This window comes from Sarcophilus harrisii, chromosome 3, assembly GCF_902635505.1.
Source record: "Sarcophilus harrisii chromosome 3, mSarHar1.11, whole genome shotgun sequence".
Classification (NCBI taxonomy): domain Eukaryota; kingdom Metazoa; phylum Chordata; class Mammalia; order Dasyuromorphia; family Dasyuridae; genus Sarcophilus; species Sarcophilus harrisii.
The window spans coordinates 380,223,425-380,241,920 of record NC_045428.1 but is presented as its reverse complement, the minus strand read 5'-3'; the positions used below and the strand labels follow the sequence as shown (position 1 = coordinate 380,241,920).

The 18,496-nt window shown below is 32.1% G+C and overlaps 1 protein-coding gene across 1 annotated transcript in view; it reads right to left on the bottom strand.

Annotated features, from left to right (window-relative positions):
- Positions 1–701: 701 nt before the first annotated feature.
- Positions 702–18,496, bottom strand: part of COL5A2 (collagen type V alpha 2 chain) — a 196,333-nt gene continuing 178,538 nt past the window's right edge. The window contains exons 51-54 of the mRNA XM_023499330.2: positions 18,194–18,485; positions 9,653–9,837; positions 4,368–4,607; positions 702–2,813 (exon numbers count right to left, since the gene is read on the bottom strand). Of these exons, the coding sequence (XP_023355098.1) occupies positions 2,667–2,813; positions 4,368–4,607; positions 9,653–9,837; positions 18,194–18,485 (864 nt within the window). The 3' untranslated portion in view covers positions 702–2,666. The remainder of the gene's footprint in view (positions 2,814–4,367; positions 4,608–9,652; positions 9,838–18,193; positions 18,486–18,496) is intronic.

The window sequence follows — 18,496 nt, the reverse complement described above, 5'->3', positions numbered from 1 at the left end:
GGGGGAGACAATTGGGGAAAGGGGAGAGGGAGAGATGTTATAAAAAAATAAGACTTGAGGAACTTTAAAATACTGTTCAACTGAGTTAATCATAACTGAATAATGAAACTGTCATTGTCATCTACCTACCTGTACTTTTTTAAAAAGGTATGTTTTAAATTTGCTATCTCTGTATATTATCAAATATAACAAACTGTAAATAGCTATAGGTTATGAGAAAGAATCCCTAAATAGATGAAGTAGTAGTAAATGAATAAAGGTTAATGGCCAGTGCCAAAGGTGACCTTGTACAATAGTATGTGCGCCATCAATTTTTGATAGCATAGTAAAAGCAATTCTTATCTAATAGGTATCAATTGCTTATTTTTCTAGGTTGATGGTACTTGCCACAGTATATTCTTAGTCAAGTTGTTAAAGCTGTTGAGTCCTGAATTGAATTATGGCCCTGTTGGCCTGTAGAAATATTTTTTCTCTAGTTCATACACACACACACACACACACACACACACACACACACACACACATTATGATGTTTATATGCAAGTATAATATGCTCATCTCAAGTAATGATCATTTTGTGAATTGAATGTTTTAGAATATATTTTATATTAACTAGTGCAAAAGAAAGTCCTAAAAAAAACCCACTTCAATACCCTATTTTCATAATACAGTGCTTAATACATTGTGAGATGAGACATACATTTTTATCATCACATTTTATTCAGTCATGAATAAAAATTATCTTTCTCTCATCTTAATTATATCATTCTGGCATTTTAAAGAGCATAGACAGTGATAACTGGTCTCACCCTCCCTTCATAAGTGTTGCTTAAAAAAAGACCATGCCTTAAAATTTTGTTTATAATTCAATGTATAAAATTAAGTGGAATGCTTTTTTGTTGTTTGCTTTTTTTTTGTACAAAAAAGGAAATAATTAAAAATAAACATATAAATTACACCATAATCCTTTTCCTTGTTGTGAACTGAAATGTTAGACAAATTCCACAAAACAGAAGCCATTGACATGACAAGAAGCGAATATTTAATTAAATGCTTTGCAGAGATACATGACTAAAGCTCTGTGCATGACTTGTTCTTTGGGATGGTCCCAGCTGTTTACTTTTAAAAGAACAAATAAAAAGGAAAGAAATCGAAGCAAACAAATGTAGAAAAGAAACAGAAATTAAATCCTTGAAGCAGTGGCTACCTGCATGTTCTCATCAAATTAAACACACAGGTATTACAAGACCATAAACTATGTGACAGACCAACAGTGAAAGTGCATTTTAATTCTGCTCTTTCAGATATGGGAAGTCTAACATCTAGACTCTTTCAGAATGTTATTTGGTGAGAATCATTTTTATTTGTAAAAGCTTTACAGAAGGAAATTTAGCACCATCACTTTTTTTAAAAAAATGTTTTTGCCCTGCCTATCTCCATTCTTGGAATAATAACAGAAGCATAGCACCTTTTATTAACTAAAAAAACAAACAAAAGAAAACCTAAGAATATTCAATCCATCCCAGCTTCTAGAGATGAGGTAGGTCATACTAAGAAATGTTGGGTCACTGTCTCACAATTGAAAGGCCAGAATTACCAATTGTATACATCCTGCTATTGACTAAAGAGTCATATTCACAACTTCAAGTTTCCAAACTGTCTTTTTTTTTTCATATGTCAGTCTGTTAAGAGTATGAATGAATCAGTCCCAACATATTGAGGCTGGAAATAAATGTCACATGTGTTTGTTTATTCTGTTATGTGGAATCCAATGGCTTCTTAAACAGGAAAGTACAAAGACATTCTTCCTCAGATGCACACAAGTAACATCATCCACATTAGTGAGATTTAGTCATGTGTGCCAGGAAAAGACTAAGGACTTTTGAAGTTCAAGTGTGTAAAAAAGACATGTTGAACTACATATTCACATTTTAACACTTCATTAAAATTTAGGATGCTCAATTTATTTGACTTTGATGACATCAAGGACATGGAAAAAGGCTAATTAAACAATTTAGTGAAGGTAATGAGAAATGAATATGACTTTTTAATAGCTTCTTTAAAAGAATATCATCCAAGATTATTTGATATATCAATACCTTTAGAGAAACATGTTCTTCATTTCTAAGGGTCCAAAGGTTACGTAACTGTATTTTATATACTGGGAATGAGAGGTCACAAAAGTGCTCTACTTTTCTGTTATTTAAGTTGGCAGTCAAGCAAAAAAAAAAAAAAAAAACCAAAACAAAACATTTCATCCTAATTTTATATATCCAAATTTTTAAGCTAGCTATCAGGAAGAATAGCTTGCTCAGAAGTAGTATGCAACATGTACAATACATGGAAATAAAAACTAAACAAAAACTGAGACCTATTGGTTTCAAAGTTGATTTCTTTTTTCCTAAGGTGGTCATTGGCTGGTACTTTTTAAATCGGACTGCTGCACTCAAAGTTGTCTAAAATCACTTAAAACTGGAGGTTTGTAAGTAAAATAAATATTCTGAAGGAGGCCAGGCATTTAGGAAGAATTGTATATACAGTGCTGATGAAATATCAGCTATTATTTCAAGAGTCTCAGGATCAACTTCAATCAGTCTAAGTTCTTGATAAGGATGGTGTGGTCATGGTTGATGATGGTGGTGTTTGTTTATTGACCTTGTCTTGCTTTACACAAAACAAACAGATCCAATTTCAATGCCAAATTCTTGGTCTGTACTGCCAATATCCACAGGAGCAAGATCCACAATGGGTAAACGTGCCACATTCTGTGTTCTGTATTCAAAGACAGTCTTGCCCACATTTCCATTACGTCTCTAGAATATGAAGAAGAGATGGGTCATGAGTGGGTTAACATTATAAAAAAGGCTCCAGATTATGTTTACCCTAACTCTTGTTAGTAAAGCATTTTCCCCAAGGAAATTCAAACATCTGAAAAATAAAATATATTATTGCCTGGCAAACATTTTATAATTGTTTTAAGTTTAAGAATTTATCAACTAACAAAATTGATTATGAGCTTACTATTTTCCAGACACTAGGGATACAAAGAAAGGCAAAATATGATCTCTGTCCTCACAGAGTCCATATTTTAATGGAGGACACAATATGCAAAGAATTATATATAGATATATCCTAGAGAGATGGAAGGTAATCTCACAGGAGAAGGTGGTAAGATGAGGCAAGTAAGAAGAAGAAGATAAGGTGGGTGTTAAATCAAATTTTGATGGAAGTCAGGAAAGCCAGGAAGCAGTGAAAGGAGTAAAAGCATTCCAAGCATGGGGAATAGTCAGCAGAAAGACACAGAGATGAGAGAAAATGCAAGGTGGTATTTGCTAAATATGCTTTTTAGATCTTCTTGAATTGACACTAACTTGATTCCAAATATAATCAGTGACTCTGTGACATACAGTCATTCACTTACTCCCAGAATAATAGAAATCACACTTATTGTATGATTTTTACAAAGAAAATGTCTGCTGATTAATGGGCACTTGAAAAATTGATCCTCAAAATAGGATACTGTGAGTATCAGAGTAGCAATCAGAGGAAATATGTTTGAAGGCTAAGGAGAATCCAAAGCATCCAAGAGCTTGGGGAGCTAAAGAGATTATTTCAAGGAGGTTATAAGAGCATAGTGTTGAGAATTATAGAAAAAAGTATCATAGTGGAGAAGGGGAAAGAGAATAAAATCCACATTATTATTCTGTCATTTCTAATCTATTTTACTTAAAGTCCATTTTACAAACTTTCATTGAAGGAAGCATTACAAATATTTTAGAGACATCTTTAAAATTGCCTCATTAAAAGCTCATCATAAAAAAAATCAAAAACAAGCAAAAGGAAAGACAGATAGTTTCTTCTAATAAGTTATTAATCAAATCTTGTACTAAAGGTTTTCCATGTAAGGAAATATAGGAAAATATCTTTAAATTTATTTTATTTTAAAAAAAACACAAAAGAAAAACAGAAAAGAAAACAAAATAAAATGGAACATTAAGTGTGGGCAGCAGAACATCAGGGAGGATTCAAAGTAGATAACAATAAATTATCAGTTAAAGAAAGGACATACGAGCGAAAGAAATTATTTTCACAGTGTCCATCTTTTCTTTAGTTCCTTGTAGATTGCTCTTTTGTTCTTTACTGCATACTTTTTAACTTTATTTCCCCCCCCCCATTTCCCTCCTCCCCCAAGCAGGCAATAGTCAAGCACAGATATATGTTTTATACATATATAGATATATACATACATACACACACACAGACTCCCACACACAACACACTTTTATATTCACTCACAGATCCAATGTAGAAAAATATTGACAAAATTGATTCTCAAAATTTATTTGGAAACCAAAAAGAATACTCACAGTGCAAGAATCTTCCAAAACAGTGTATCTAAACCGACTGTTTCCTTCTGCTTTGATTTCTAGGTCATTAGCGCCTTTAAGAATTACAGCTTTCTTGAGATTCTTGGCTTGGTCATCCATGTACCCTACACTGTTTTTGCAGATATACGTGATGTTCTGGGAAGCTTCTTTTGATAAAAGACGCAAAAAGGTCATCTGAGTAACAGCTGTATTGGGTGACTGGCTGTCTCCATATACAAACTAGAAAAAATGATTTTATGATTAATGAAAAATTTTAGAATTTGTAACAGTTGTAGGTCCCAAACTACTGTGCTAAACATCCTAATTAAGACACTTAACAACTACTTAATATCTTTGGATTTCAGTTCTCTTGTCTGTAAAATGAAATTGGTCTAGATGGTTTCTCAAGTTTAGCAAAATTCAAAATTTATGAAAAGAGATCTCTAAATATGAAAAATGTTATTTTCAATTCTAAATATCTTTTAAGCAGATTTTATTTAATATTTTCCCACAGTTACCTTCAAAACAATTTTTACATTTGTTTTTAAGATTCTTGAATTCTAGTTTCTCTCCTTTATCCACATCCACAATTAAAAAACCAGATATGAAGTTATGCAAAACATTTCCATAAATCAAGTTGTGAAAGAAAACATAGTTCTCCCACCCTAATGAAAATAAAAACCCTCAAGAAAAATTAAGTTAAAAATAAAGAGATAGAGTAATAGAGAATGCTTCAATCCACATACAATTTCTTCTCTAGATATGGATAGAGTTTTTATCATAAGTCCTTCAGAGTAGATGTGGACGATTGTTCTACTGAGAATAATAAAGTCATTTACAACTAATAACATTGCTATTACTTTGTATACAGTATATTTGACTTGATCCATGAAAGACTTTTCAGGTTTTGTTTTTCTGAAAACATCATGCTAATCATTTTCGAGAAAACAATAATATTTCATCAGAGAAACTTGCTTCAATTTTTTTACAATTACTATTCCTAATTGCATTTTCCCCCATTTATTCTCTTTCTTTCACTATGTCCCTCCTCAAAAACGTTTTGTTACTCATCACTCCCTCCTTCAATATGCCCTCTCTTTTTTCAACCTCCCCCACTTCCCATATCCCATTTCCCTGTTATTTTCCTCCAAGGTAAGATAGATTTCTATATTCCTACTGATATGTATGTTATTTCCTATTTGAGCCAATTCTGATGAAAGTAAGGTTCACTTATTCATCCTTTTCCTGCCCTTCTTCCCCTCTACTGTAAAAGCTTTTTCTTGCCTCTTTTTATGGCAAATAATTTGCAGTATTCCACTTCTTCATTTCCCTTGCTCCAAGTACATTCCTCTTTCACCCCTTAATGTCATCATTTTTTTTCAAAAATAATATCCCTTCATATTCAACTCGTACCTATCTAAATATATTTCTAATTGCCATAATAATGAGAACTTTCCAATGAGTTACAAATATCATTTTCTCATGTAGGAATGTAAATAGATAAAACTTGTTAAAGCCTTTATGATATTACTTTTCTGATTACCTCCATATGCTTCTCCAAAGTCTTATATTTGAAAATCAAATTTTCTGTTCAGCTATGGCCTTTTCATCATGAATGCTTGAAAACCCTCTATTTCATTGAATAATTACCTTTTTCTCTGAAGGATTATACTCAGTTTTGTTAGGTAGATGATTCTTAGTTGCAATCCTAGCTCCGTTGTTCACTGGAATATCATATCCCAAGCCCTATAATCCTTTAATGTAAAAGCTGCTAAATTTTGTATGATACTGACTGAAACTCCACTATAGTTTGTTCCTTTCTAAATACTTGCAATATTTTCTCCTTGACCTGGGAGTTCCAGAATTTGGCTATAATATTCCTGGGAGTTTTCATTTTGGGATCTCTTTCAAGAAGAGATTGATGGATTCTTTCCATTTCTATTTTACCCTCTGGTTCTAGAATATCAAGAGAGTTTTCCTTGATAATTTCTTGAAAGATGATGTCTGGGCTCTTTTCTCGATCATAACTTTCGGGAAGAACAATAATTTTTAAATTATCTCTCCTGGATCTATTTTATGGTCAAATGTTTTTCCAACGAAATATTTCACATTTTTCCTACTTTTTTCTTTTTTTTTTTTGTTTTGCTTTATTGATCTTGATTTCTCATAAAGTCATTAGCTTCCATTTGCTCAATTCTATTTTATAAGGAATTACTTTCCTCAGTGAGCTTTTGTACCTCCTTTCCCAATTGGCTAATCTTTTAATTTTTTGTATTTCCTTTTATACATCTCTCAGTTCTTTCCATAATTTTTCTTATATCTCTCTTACTTGGATTCAGGCCATGGAAGAGCTCAAAATGGACTCTGAATCTCAATTCTTATTTTATTTCGAGGCTTGTATGTAGGAGCTTTGACTTTAACGTTTTCTGAGTGTACGTTTTGATCTTCCTTGTCACCATAATAACTTTCAATGATCCGAATTTCTTTTTTGTTTTCTATTCATTTTTCTAGCCTAGTTTTCTCAGCTTTTAACTCTCTGTTAAAGTAAGACTCCATTTTCAGAATGGAGGTGCGCTGTTCCAAGCTTCAGGGGTTTTGTGAATCTGTTTTCAGAAATCCTTCTAGGAATCTGCCCACAAGAACTCTTTTCTGTCTTGGAGCTGTTAGATGTATCCCTCCCCACTGTAGCTATAAGATCTAGTGTGCTGGTAGGGGCTGGTTTTCTGAAGATGGAATATGCTGGGATTGAACACCAGACTCCCACCCCATTGCCACAGACTCTCTCCACCAACCTTCTGAGAGTGCCTTGGTGTTCCCTGGTTGAGAGTTCAAGAAATCTCTAGCACTGCTGCTGATTCAGAGGTCCTGATTTTCTGATGCTGGGGTCTGGGCTGGGCCTGTGCTGGGATTGTGTGCTGGACTCACATTCCACAGACCTTTTCTGCTGACCTTCTGGTCCTCTTTGGTGTCTATGGCCTGAGAGGTCTGGAAGCCACCAGCACTGCCAATGATTTGGAGGTCAGCTTAAACCAGTGCTGGGGCTGGAGCTGGAACTGGGACTGCACCAGCATCTCCTGTCCTTGTGGGTATCCTGTCCTGGGACTCTCACCCTAGTGTCACAGATCTTTTCTGCTAAGTTTCTTAGTTGCCTTAGGCCAGAAAAATGTTCTACTCCATCTTTTGGTCTTCTGATGCTCTAAAATTTGTTTAGAGTCATTATTTAAAGGAATTTGGAGCAGTTCGGGGGAGAGGTTTGGTGAGTTCCTGCCTTTACTCTGCCATCGCTATTGATATTCCCATTGTGTAATAATAGTATTATTGGAAAATTGTACAAGATTTCATATTTCTTAAGTCATACATACACATGTAAAACACTTTCAAATACAAAGGTAATGATCATATTTTGTTGTTGTTTAGTCATGTTAAGTTGTACGTGACCTTTCATGAAATCTTTTGAAGTTTTCTTAATAAACATACTAGTGTGATTTGCCATTTTCTTCTCCAGCTCATTTTACATATTTAAAAAATGGGCGAAAAAGCTTTAGTAACTTGACTAGGATCACACAGCTTAGTAAATATCTGAGATTTGAACTCAGGTCTTCCCAACTCCCTGTTTGTCACTTTATTGTGCCAACTAGCTGCCCCAATAATCACATTAGTTACCATTTATAATAGCCAGAAGTAGGAAAATTAAATGTTTTAAATGCATTGCTATTTTGTTGATAATAAAATGTGCTTTTATTTTGAAAACCAAATCATGAAGTAATATGTAATTATGATTTCAAGTTGTATTAAAAATAACTAATGAATTTCATTGCTAAGAAGCTGGGCTTATTATATTACTTTTTTTTTCTCTTTTCTCATCAACTGCAAATTCAAAAGTATCCGGAAAATGAATTGTATGCTTTATACTAATGAAAAGATCAGTAATAGACATAAATTATTTCCCAAGGAGCATTGTTTACGTATATATAAATGGAAAGTGAAAAAGAGAGATTTATTTTGAATTTGGTTTTAGTTCTACATAACCAATTCAGATAGTTTTGTTGTTTTTTTCAACTTAGCACTTATGTTTAAAAGAAAAGTTTTTTCTTCTTCATTAAACTATAATTGGACTTTGGAAATATCCTCTCTGCATCTCTGGCATATAACTTTGTGACTTGTTTTATACATCTTGAAGTAGAAGGTTAGAGAAGACTTAGAGCAAAGATTAAAGTGGAGACAGGAAACTTCAACTGGTTCTACACCAAAGAGAAGGGAACAAAGCAAAGCCAGAAGTAGGATTAGAATATGTGCAGAGTTAAGTAGGGTAGTAATTAATAATTAAAATTAAAATTAATTCAAAAAATTAAAAGAAAAAGAAAAAAATGAGAATGAAGATGATCAGAAAATAAATAAAAGAATAGTCAGAAATCAAGAATGGAGATTGGACATCTTGTAAAACCCTAGATCTTGTCCTTTGAACTCAAGAAACATGAATTACTTTTTTTTTTTTTTACTGAACTACTTCCTCTTTGTAGTTATCAAATCTAAATTATCAAAAAGAACTTCAAAGACATGCAAACACAGGTAGCAATGACTTGCATTTTAAGTAATTTTCATTGTGCTAAATGTGGATATATTATATGGCAGAATTATAAACATTCATATGTTCCCTAAGAAAGTATTCTAATAAAATATCATACAAATGATAGTTGATGTTTAACAAATAAAAGTAATTATTATAATTCAGAATTTGTGTCATAATGCTAAAATGTTGCTTATGATATATGATTAATAGAAAAAGAACATGATATAAAGGAAAAAATAGTCAGAAGCCTTGGATTTGCATCATGCCTGCCATTTAGTATATATGTGACTACAAGCAAGCTACTTGATCTCTATTAGTCTGTTTCCTTTTAGTAAACTAAAGAGATTAAACCATATTGACTCAACTCTAACATTCTGTGTGGCCAACATTGTTATAACTAATATAATGTCCAAAATACAGAATTACTTTGTAGCCTTTTATAATCATCTAAATTGAGCAATTTGTTAATTAATAAATGTTTATGAAGAGCTTATCATTTGCCAGGCACTATGGGTGGGAGGGGGAAAGAAAGATGAGATTTAAACTATATTTTAATGGAAGTCAGGAAAGCCAAGAAGCAGACTGAGGAGTGAAAGCAATTTCAAAGAAAAAGTAAAATTTTGCATTAAGAAATAGAACAGGATGACAAGCTATAGAATGATATTAAAGTAAAAAATAATTTCAAGAATACAATTATTAAGTCATATAACATTACCTGAGATCCTCTATTCATATCAAGGCCATACCAAACAGGTTTATGGTCAGATCTACTGGCCCACCATGTTTTTCGGGGCACACTAGATGGGTTTGCTGGAATACATGTCTCTCCTGTTTCCATATTGCAGTAAACTTTAATAGCATCTTCAACACATCCTTGGTTAGGATCAATCCAATACTGACCTATGTAACAAAAGGAAGATTTATATAGCTGGTCACAGCTCTTGTTTTTTTAAGTTGGTGGAGGGCTTTTAATTACCTTTTACAATTTCCATTAAAAAGATATATTCTACATTATGCATTGCTATAGAACATTTAAGATTACTTTGAATAGTAAATGAAGATACTAAAATAAAAAAAATGCACATGAAAAAAGTTGTTAGTTTCTAATATTTGGAATATAGGATTTTTAGCTCTAGCTTTTGAATTATTTTTGAACTTAGGATAATATTACTTTCACAGAAAGCTTTATAATTTTTTTAGAAAAGTACTTGGAAATCTTAAAGCACTATGTAAATACAACACATAATTGTTATTGTATGCACATTGTATGCTAGATATTGAGGCAATAGAGAATTTCCATGAGATCTAGTTTTTGTACTTACCTAATAGTATGAGGATAGAAATAACCATATAGATGGATGGATAGAAAGACAAACAGACATAGATAGAATAAATGTGTATGAATGAGAGGTTTCAATGAAGCAATATTAGGAGTGAAGGGCATTATTAATTGGAAGAGGTAAGGAAATCACAAAGATCTCTTAAAAGATAGTGTATGAGCTTTATTTTTTAAAGAATGGGTGAGAATTAAAGATTCAGAAGAGCAAGAAAAAAATTACAATCACTAGAAAAAGCTTAGAAGCTTGTAATTTTTTTATTTTTCCAATCTTATATAAAAAACATTTTTTTAATATTTAAAAAAATTGAGTTCCAAATTCTCTCTATCCATCTCTTTTCCTCTCTTTGATAAGGCAAACAATTTAATATATGTTATATATGTGCAGTCATGTGAAACATATTTATATATTAGCCATACTGTGAAAGAAAACATACACCAAAAACAAAAAAACAAGAAAAATTAAGTTTAAAAAGTATGCCTCAATGTGCACTGACTCCATTGGTTCTTTCTTTGTAGGTAGTAATAGTTTTAATTTATTAGTCCTTCAAAATTGTCTTGGATCATTATATTTCCGAGAATAGCTAAGTTATTCATAATTGATCATCTTAAAAATTTGCTGTTACTGTTATGCTCACTTAATGTCTTTCATGTTTTTTTCTGAAATCATCTTGCTTGTCATTATAGCTAAATATTTACATCATCTATCACAATTTATGCAGCCATTCCTCAAGTAATAGACATCCCCTCAATTTTCAATTCTTTGCCAATAGAAAAAAATTCTGTAAACATTGTAGTACATATTTGGTCTCTTTGTGTTTATTTCGTTGGGGAATTGCTATGAGTGGTATTGCAAGGCCAAAGGGTATGGAAGTTTAATAGTCTTTGATACACAGCTCTAGATTTCTCTCCAGAATGGTTGAATAAATTCACAACTGCATCAATAATTTATTAGTGACTAAATTTTTTAACACCTCCTCCAACATTTGTCATTTTCCTTTTCTGTCATATTAGCCAATCTGATAGGTAAGAAGTAATACTTCAGAATTGTTTTAATGTGCATTTTAATGTGTATTTAATGTGCATTTCTCTAATTAGAGCATTTTTATAATAATATAGATAGCTTTGACGTCTTCCTATGAAAACTGCCTATTCATGTTATTTAATCATTTGTCAATTGAGAAATGAGTCTTATTCTGATAAATTTGGTTTGCTTCTCTAGATAGTTGAGAAATAAGGCTTTATCAGAAAAATTTACCATGAAAATTTTACCCCAGTTTTCTGCTTTTCTTCTAATATTGGATAAATTGGTTTTGTTTGTGAAAAAAATGAATTTAATGTAATCAAATATCTATTTTATATGCTCTATTTCTTATTCAGTTATAAATTTTTCCTCATCCATAGATGTGAGAAATAAACTATTCATTGCTCCCCTAATTTATGGTTTCACCCTTTATTTCTAAATCATGTGCCATTTTTGACCTTATTGTGTATATAGTGTTAAGATATTGGTCTCTAGGAATAGACCTAGTTTCTGCTAATCTGCTTTCTATTTTGGCCTACAGTTTTTTCAAATAGTGAGTTCTTTTCCCCAAAAATTGGATCTTTGGGTTTAACCAACATTAAATTACTGTGGCCATTTACTACTGAGTATTATGTACCTAATCTATTCCACTGTTCCATAATTCTATTTTTTTTTTACCCAGCACCAGACTATTTTGATGTTTACTACTTGATAATATTGTTTGAAACTGGTATGGCTAAATCACCTGGTATGTATAAATATAAAAATTTTTTGGCAATATTCATTAGGGAAATTGGTCTATAATTTTTTCTGTGGTTTTGCTTTTTCTGCTTTTGATATCAGCAGCATATTTGTGTTATAAAAAAGGAATTTGGTAGAACTCCATCTTTGCCCACTTTCCGCTATAGCTTGTATATTGGAATTGATTGCTCTTTAATGTTTGGTAGAATTCACCTGTGAATCTATGCTGATCCTAGGCATCTCCCTGATGGCTTATTGAATTTATTTTTTTGAGATATGGTTATTTAAGTATTCTACTTCTGCTAATCTGGGCAATTTATATTTTTGTAAATATTAATCCATTTTACTTAGTGTGTTAGATTTATAATTAGACAAAATAGTTTCTAAGCATTGCTTAAATTTCCTCTTCATTGGTTAATTAATCCTTTTAATTAATTAATCCTTTTCATTTTTTTTTGAATCTGGTAATCTGGTTTTCATTTTTCTTTTTAAAAATCAAATTAACCAATGTTTTATCTATTTTATTGGGTTTTTTATTTTATTAAAACAGATCCTGTTATTTATCAGTTCAATTTTTTTAAAACTTCCAGTTTTATTCATCTTTCCTTTGAGTTTTATAGTTCCAATTTGGTATTTAATTGGGGAATTTTATAGTTTTTAGTATTTTTAGTTGCATGCCCAATTTATTGATCTGCCTTTTTTCTCCGCTTTATGAATGTAAGCATTTAAAAATATAAAATTTCCCCTAAGGAGTATATTAGCTGAATCCCATAAATTTTAATGTGTTACCTCATTCTTGTCATTTTAATGAAATAATTCATTGTTTCTATGATTGGATTTTGACCTACTCATTTCTTAGTATTTTATTATGTAGTTTCCAGTTAAATTTTTTGCCTGTTCCAATAACCCTTTATTTAACATAATTTTATTGTAATGTAATATGAAAAAATTCATTTAATATTTATACTTAAAATTGATCATAGGCATTTTTGTTCTAACGCATGATCAGTTTTTGTGTATATATACAATTGATAATATATATATATATATATATATATGTATATATATATATATATATATATATATTCTTCCTATTTCCATTTATTTTTCTCCAGAGGTCTCTCATATCTAAACTTTCTAAAATTCTATTCATCTCCTTAACTTCTTTCTTGTTTATATTATGTTTAGATTTATCTAGTTCTGACAAGGGAAAATTGAGGTCCCCTAATAGTAGAGGTTTATTGTCAATTTTCTACTGCAATTCATTTAACTTTTCATTTACAAATTGAGATACTCTGCCATTTAATGTATATATGTTTAGTGTTGATATTTTTTCATTGTCTATAGTACCTTTTGGTAAAATGAAGTTTCCTTGCTTTTCTCTTATAATTAGATTAAATTTATCTATTTGTTTGTTTCATTCCATTATTTATTTATTTATTTTCTTTGGCTTTGACACCATGGTTATAATTCCTGCTTTAAAAAAAATACTTCAGCTCTTTGCCTTTAGTCCTTCAAGTAAATAAACAATATATTGTAGAATTCTGTTTTTAATCCACTCTGCTATCAGTTTCTTTTTTATGGATGAATCCATTTCATTCACATTCACAGTTATCTTACTATGTATTAACCTCCATCTTATTTCCCTACCCATTTTATCATTCTCTCTCTCTTTCACCCTCCTCAAAAAAGTTTTGTTGCTAATTGTCAGCACTCCCAATCTGCCCTCCTATCATCCTGCACTCTGTTTTTTATTTCCTCCATATATATTGATGGATTTCTAAATGAACTGATTGTGATTCCCTGTTTGAATCCATTTCAATGACAGTAAGGTACAAACATTGTCCACCATTTTCCCCATCATCACTTCCACAAAAAAAAGGATCTTTCAGGTCTCTTTTATCCGAGGTAATTTATACCATTCTTCCTTTCCCTTTCCCCTCCTCTCAGTGTGTCCCTCTTTCTCACTGCTTAATTTTATTTTATTTTTTGGATATCAGTCATAATCAACTCATTTCCATTCCCTGTATCTTATATAATTAGTTCTTCTAACTGGCCCAATAATGATAAAATGCCTAGAAGACAAGTATTACCTTCCCATATAGAAATGTAAGCAGTTTAACCTTACTGATTCCCTTATGATTTCTCTTTACTGTTGATCTTTTTGTATTTCTTTTGAGTCTTGCATTTGAAAGTCAAATTTTTATTAAGCTCTGATTTCTTTTATCAGGAAAGCTAGAACATGCTCTATTCCATTAAATATATATATATATATATATATATATATATATATATATATATATATATATATTTCCCCTGAAGGATTGTATTCATTTTTTTCTGGGTAGGTGATTCTTGGTTATATTATTAGCTCCTTTTTCCTTCTATAATATTATATTTTAAGCCCTCTGATGCTTTAATGTAGGAGCTGCTAAATCTTCTGTTATTCTGATCATCATTCCACATATTCCAACTCTTTCTTTCTGGTTGCTTGTATTATTTTCTCCTTGCCTCAGAAGTTCTAGAATTTGGCTATAATATTCCTTGGAGTTTTCATTTGGGTCTTTTTCAGAAGATAATCAGTGGATTCTTTCAATTTATATTTTATTCTTTAATTCTAGAATATCAGGGCAGGTTTCCTTGATAAAATCTTGATATGTTGTTTGAAACTTCAGCACACTAGATATAAGGGAAGCAGATTACTCCCAAATTCTTTGGTGAGATGGTGCTTTATACCATCATTGCCTGATGATCAATCCCTCTCTGCTAATTTACCATCTTTCCAATCTCCAATCATCTCTGTATCTCATGTTTCAGCCAAAGTTTCCATTCTGAAAAAGAAGGACCCAAGAAAGGTCTTGAAACAACTTTTTCAATAGCTGAGAAATGTCATCGACCAGCTACCAGAGGAGTCATTCACCTTGGACTAGATAATGTGATCATCATCTGAATCTAAACTGAGAACAGAGATGTTCAACAAAACAGATGAATTAAAGAATCTACTAAAAGCAAAAAATCATAACAGAGATTCTGCAGCTTTGTATGCTGGAAACATGGAGAACACATTTAATATTTCAGTTTTCCATTCAGTGTTAGGCTTTAAATTATAGCTCGTGACAACTGCTATGGCGCTTTCCCTAAAAATTTCTCCCAGAACCTAAGAACTCCTGTAGTTCCCATGCACCCCCCCATCCTTGACCAGATCTTCCAAAGATGCTCTGTCTTCTAAATCAGACAACAGAACTGTCAAACATACCCATATAATTTATGTTAAAGTTCATCAGAATCAACTAGTAGAAACAATTGGAAAAAACATGTAGGATGGTACAAAAGAGACTGGAAATTTTTTAAAATCTGGTAGATCTACAAATGAAAAATAAAGCAATGTCTTCAATGATCAGGAATTAAAAAAATAAGATGCAAAAATTGAAAAACTAAGAGAGGATGCTATTGAAATAAATCATCCCTTGCTTCACATATCTAACTAGTTGTCATGTTAGACATGTGCATTATTCTCTGGAAGGGTTGTGTTTTTTTTCTGTGAAATTTTAATAAAAGAGTCAGAAAAAAAGAAAGAAGATATTGAGACTCTTTTTTTGATTAACATGTCTTTCAGGGAATCCAATAATTCTTAAATTGTCTATATGTTATCTATTTTCCAGATCATTTATTTTTCTGATGTGATATTTCACATTTTCTTATTTTTTTTATTTTTATTGCTGTAGTGTTTCTTGAATTCTCAAAGAAGCATTAACTTCCACTTGCCCAATTGTAATTTTTAAGAATTATTTTCTTGACAATCATCTTCTATATCTCCCTTCCCACATGACCAAATATAATTTTTAAGGACTTCCTTTCTTTGGAATTTTTTGTAATTCTTTTTGCATCTGACCTATTCTGCTTTTTAAAGAGTTCTTCTCTTCTATGGATTTTTGTATATCTTTTAGCATTGATCTATTCTGTTTCTTAAGGTATTACTTTCTTGAGTATTTTTGTGCCTTTTTACCAGGCTATTGATCTTATTTTTATTATTTTCGTGCTTAACTTAGATTTTTTCTCCTATTTTTTTTTACCACTCTTGGTTGTTTTTAAATCCTTTTTGAATTATTCCATGAATTTTTGAAGGTCCAAGCCTAATTCACATTTTACTTTGAGAATTTACATGTAGTTGTTTTTACATTGTTTGGTATTTCCTGGGTTTGTTCTGATCTTCCCTGTCATCACAGTAATTTTTTATTGTCAGGCTCTTTGTTGTTGCTTGCTCATTTTTCCAGTCTTATTCTTGTCCATTAGAGGGGGACTGTCTCAAGCTTTAGGTTTTTCATGATGCTGAATTCAAAGCTATTCCTAGTAATCTGTAAGTTTCAGTTCTTCTAAGGTGGTATGTATGATGCAAGGAGAGCTGTGGTCACTGCTCTCCTGACCTATCCTCTTGTCTATGAGAAATGACAAGCACTCTTCCCTGTCATCACAGTAATTTTTTATTGTCAGGCTCTTTGTTGTTGCTTGCTCATTTTTCCAGTCTTATTCTTGTCTATTAGAGGGGGACTGTCTCAAGCTTTAGGTTTTTCATGATGCTGAATTTAAAGCTATTCCTAGAAATCTGTAAGTTTCAGTTCTTCTAAAGTGGTATGATCCAAGGAGAGCTGTGCTCTCCTGACCTATCCTTTGGTCTAAGAGCAATGACAGGCACACTTTTCCCCAATGAAACTGTTACAGGGTCTCTGCTCCTCTATGGCCACACACAGTAGTGTGCTTGTACATTTCCTCACCTTAGGATTGTGACCTGAAATTTTGTATGGGCAATTCAATACACCCCTACACCTAGTAGCAGCAAAGTGCCCCCCATAATCTTCTGACCAGTTAGTCTGAATGGGTTTTGTGGTTTGTGGTTTGAAAGCTCAGGAAGAGCTTTTTTATTTTTTTTTTTATTTTTTATTTTTTGGCAATTTTTGATTGCCTATTTAGTCAATTCCAAGACCTGATGCTGGTTTGCCTGGGTAATGCACTAAGCTTCATTTTTATCCTTTCCTGTCAACTTTCCAAGTTTTCTTGGTCTGGAAATCTGTTCATTCAATCTTTTTTGGTACCTCTGTCACTCCAGAATTTGTTTTGAAGCATTATTTTTAAATTAAAAGGGAATTTGGTAAAGTTAATACAAGTCTTTTACTATGTCATCTTAGCTTTACCCCAGCTTTAAATTTTCTTTTTTTGTTTCTTTGTTTTCTGTTTGTTTGTTTCTGAGGCAGTTGGGTTAAGTGACTTGCAACAGGTCATACAGCTAGGAAGTGTTAACTGTTTGAGCCCAGATTTGAATTCAGGTTGTCCTGGCTTCAGGGCTGGTGCTCTATTCACTGTGCCACCTACTGCCCCCAGCTTTAAATTTTCAAGTGACTTTATAAAGACAAGTAACTTTGAAAGATTTTAGAACTCAGATCAATGAAACATGATTCGAGAGATCAATGACTAAGCATGCTGCTCATTCCTGAAAGAGGTGATATATTAATTTAGGATGCAGAATGTGACATATTTTTAAATATAGACAAAATAGGGATTTATTTAACCTGATTATACACATCTGTTACAAAGATTTTATCTCTGTTGCTGATGGTTTTAATGGGGAGGGAGTAAGAAAAAAAATACAAGTTTGATAATTTCTAAAAAATAAAAAATCTTTTTGGAAGTAGGAAAGTTTGGGATGAGTTTCAGAAATTAAACTTTTCAGCCAGTTGGGCTGAAATTTTAAAAGCCAATAAGCACAGAAACTTATTTATTATTTCATACTTTTAAGGAGTAACTTAAGAAATATGAAGGAAAATGGAATAATCTTCAGAAAATAAAAGCAAAAGTTGCTTTCCCAAACCTTGTTCTAGTTTTCAAAGTGGAACAAGCAGGAGAATAATTAAGAGCTGTAATCAGAGAATTGACTTGGAATCAGAAGCATAAATACCGTGTGACCTTAGATATGTCACAAAAACTTGCTAAATCTTAGTTTCCTCCTTTTAAAAATGAGTATGTTAGACTAAATAATGCCTTTTATATGTAATTCTATGATCTTATCTTGAAATGTGTTGTGTAGTATATTTTACTTTTCTATCCTGCAATCATAGGTATTGCATTTTATTTTATTTCAAGAATTCCAGCTGCATACTCACCACTAGGCTTTGATGGATGGCAAAGCTTTAAGTCATCACAAGTACGTGCTGGATGTTTTTTTGAGCCATCAGGGCTACGCATGGTTTCAATCTGGCTACTTAGTGACTTCAAAGTAGCATGTACTCCTGGGTCTGTTTTATTTTTATCATCAGGGGCTGCTTGGTCCTCAGTGAATTCTGGGAGGGGGTCCGACATACTTTCATCATAGTGTCCCATTATATCCCCAAGAGGAGCAGTGAGGTGACCAGGAGGGCCTGGAGGACCAGGAGGACCAGGCTCACCAGGCGGACCCTAATAGTTTA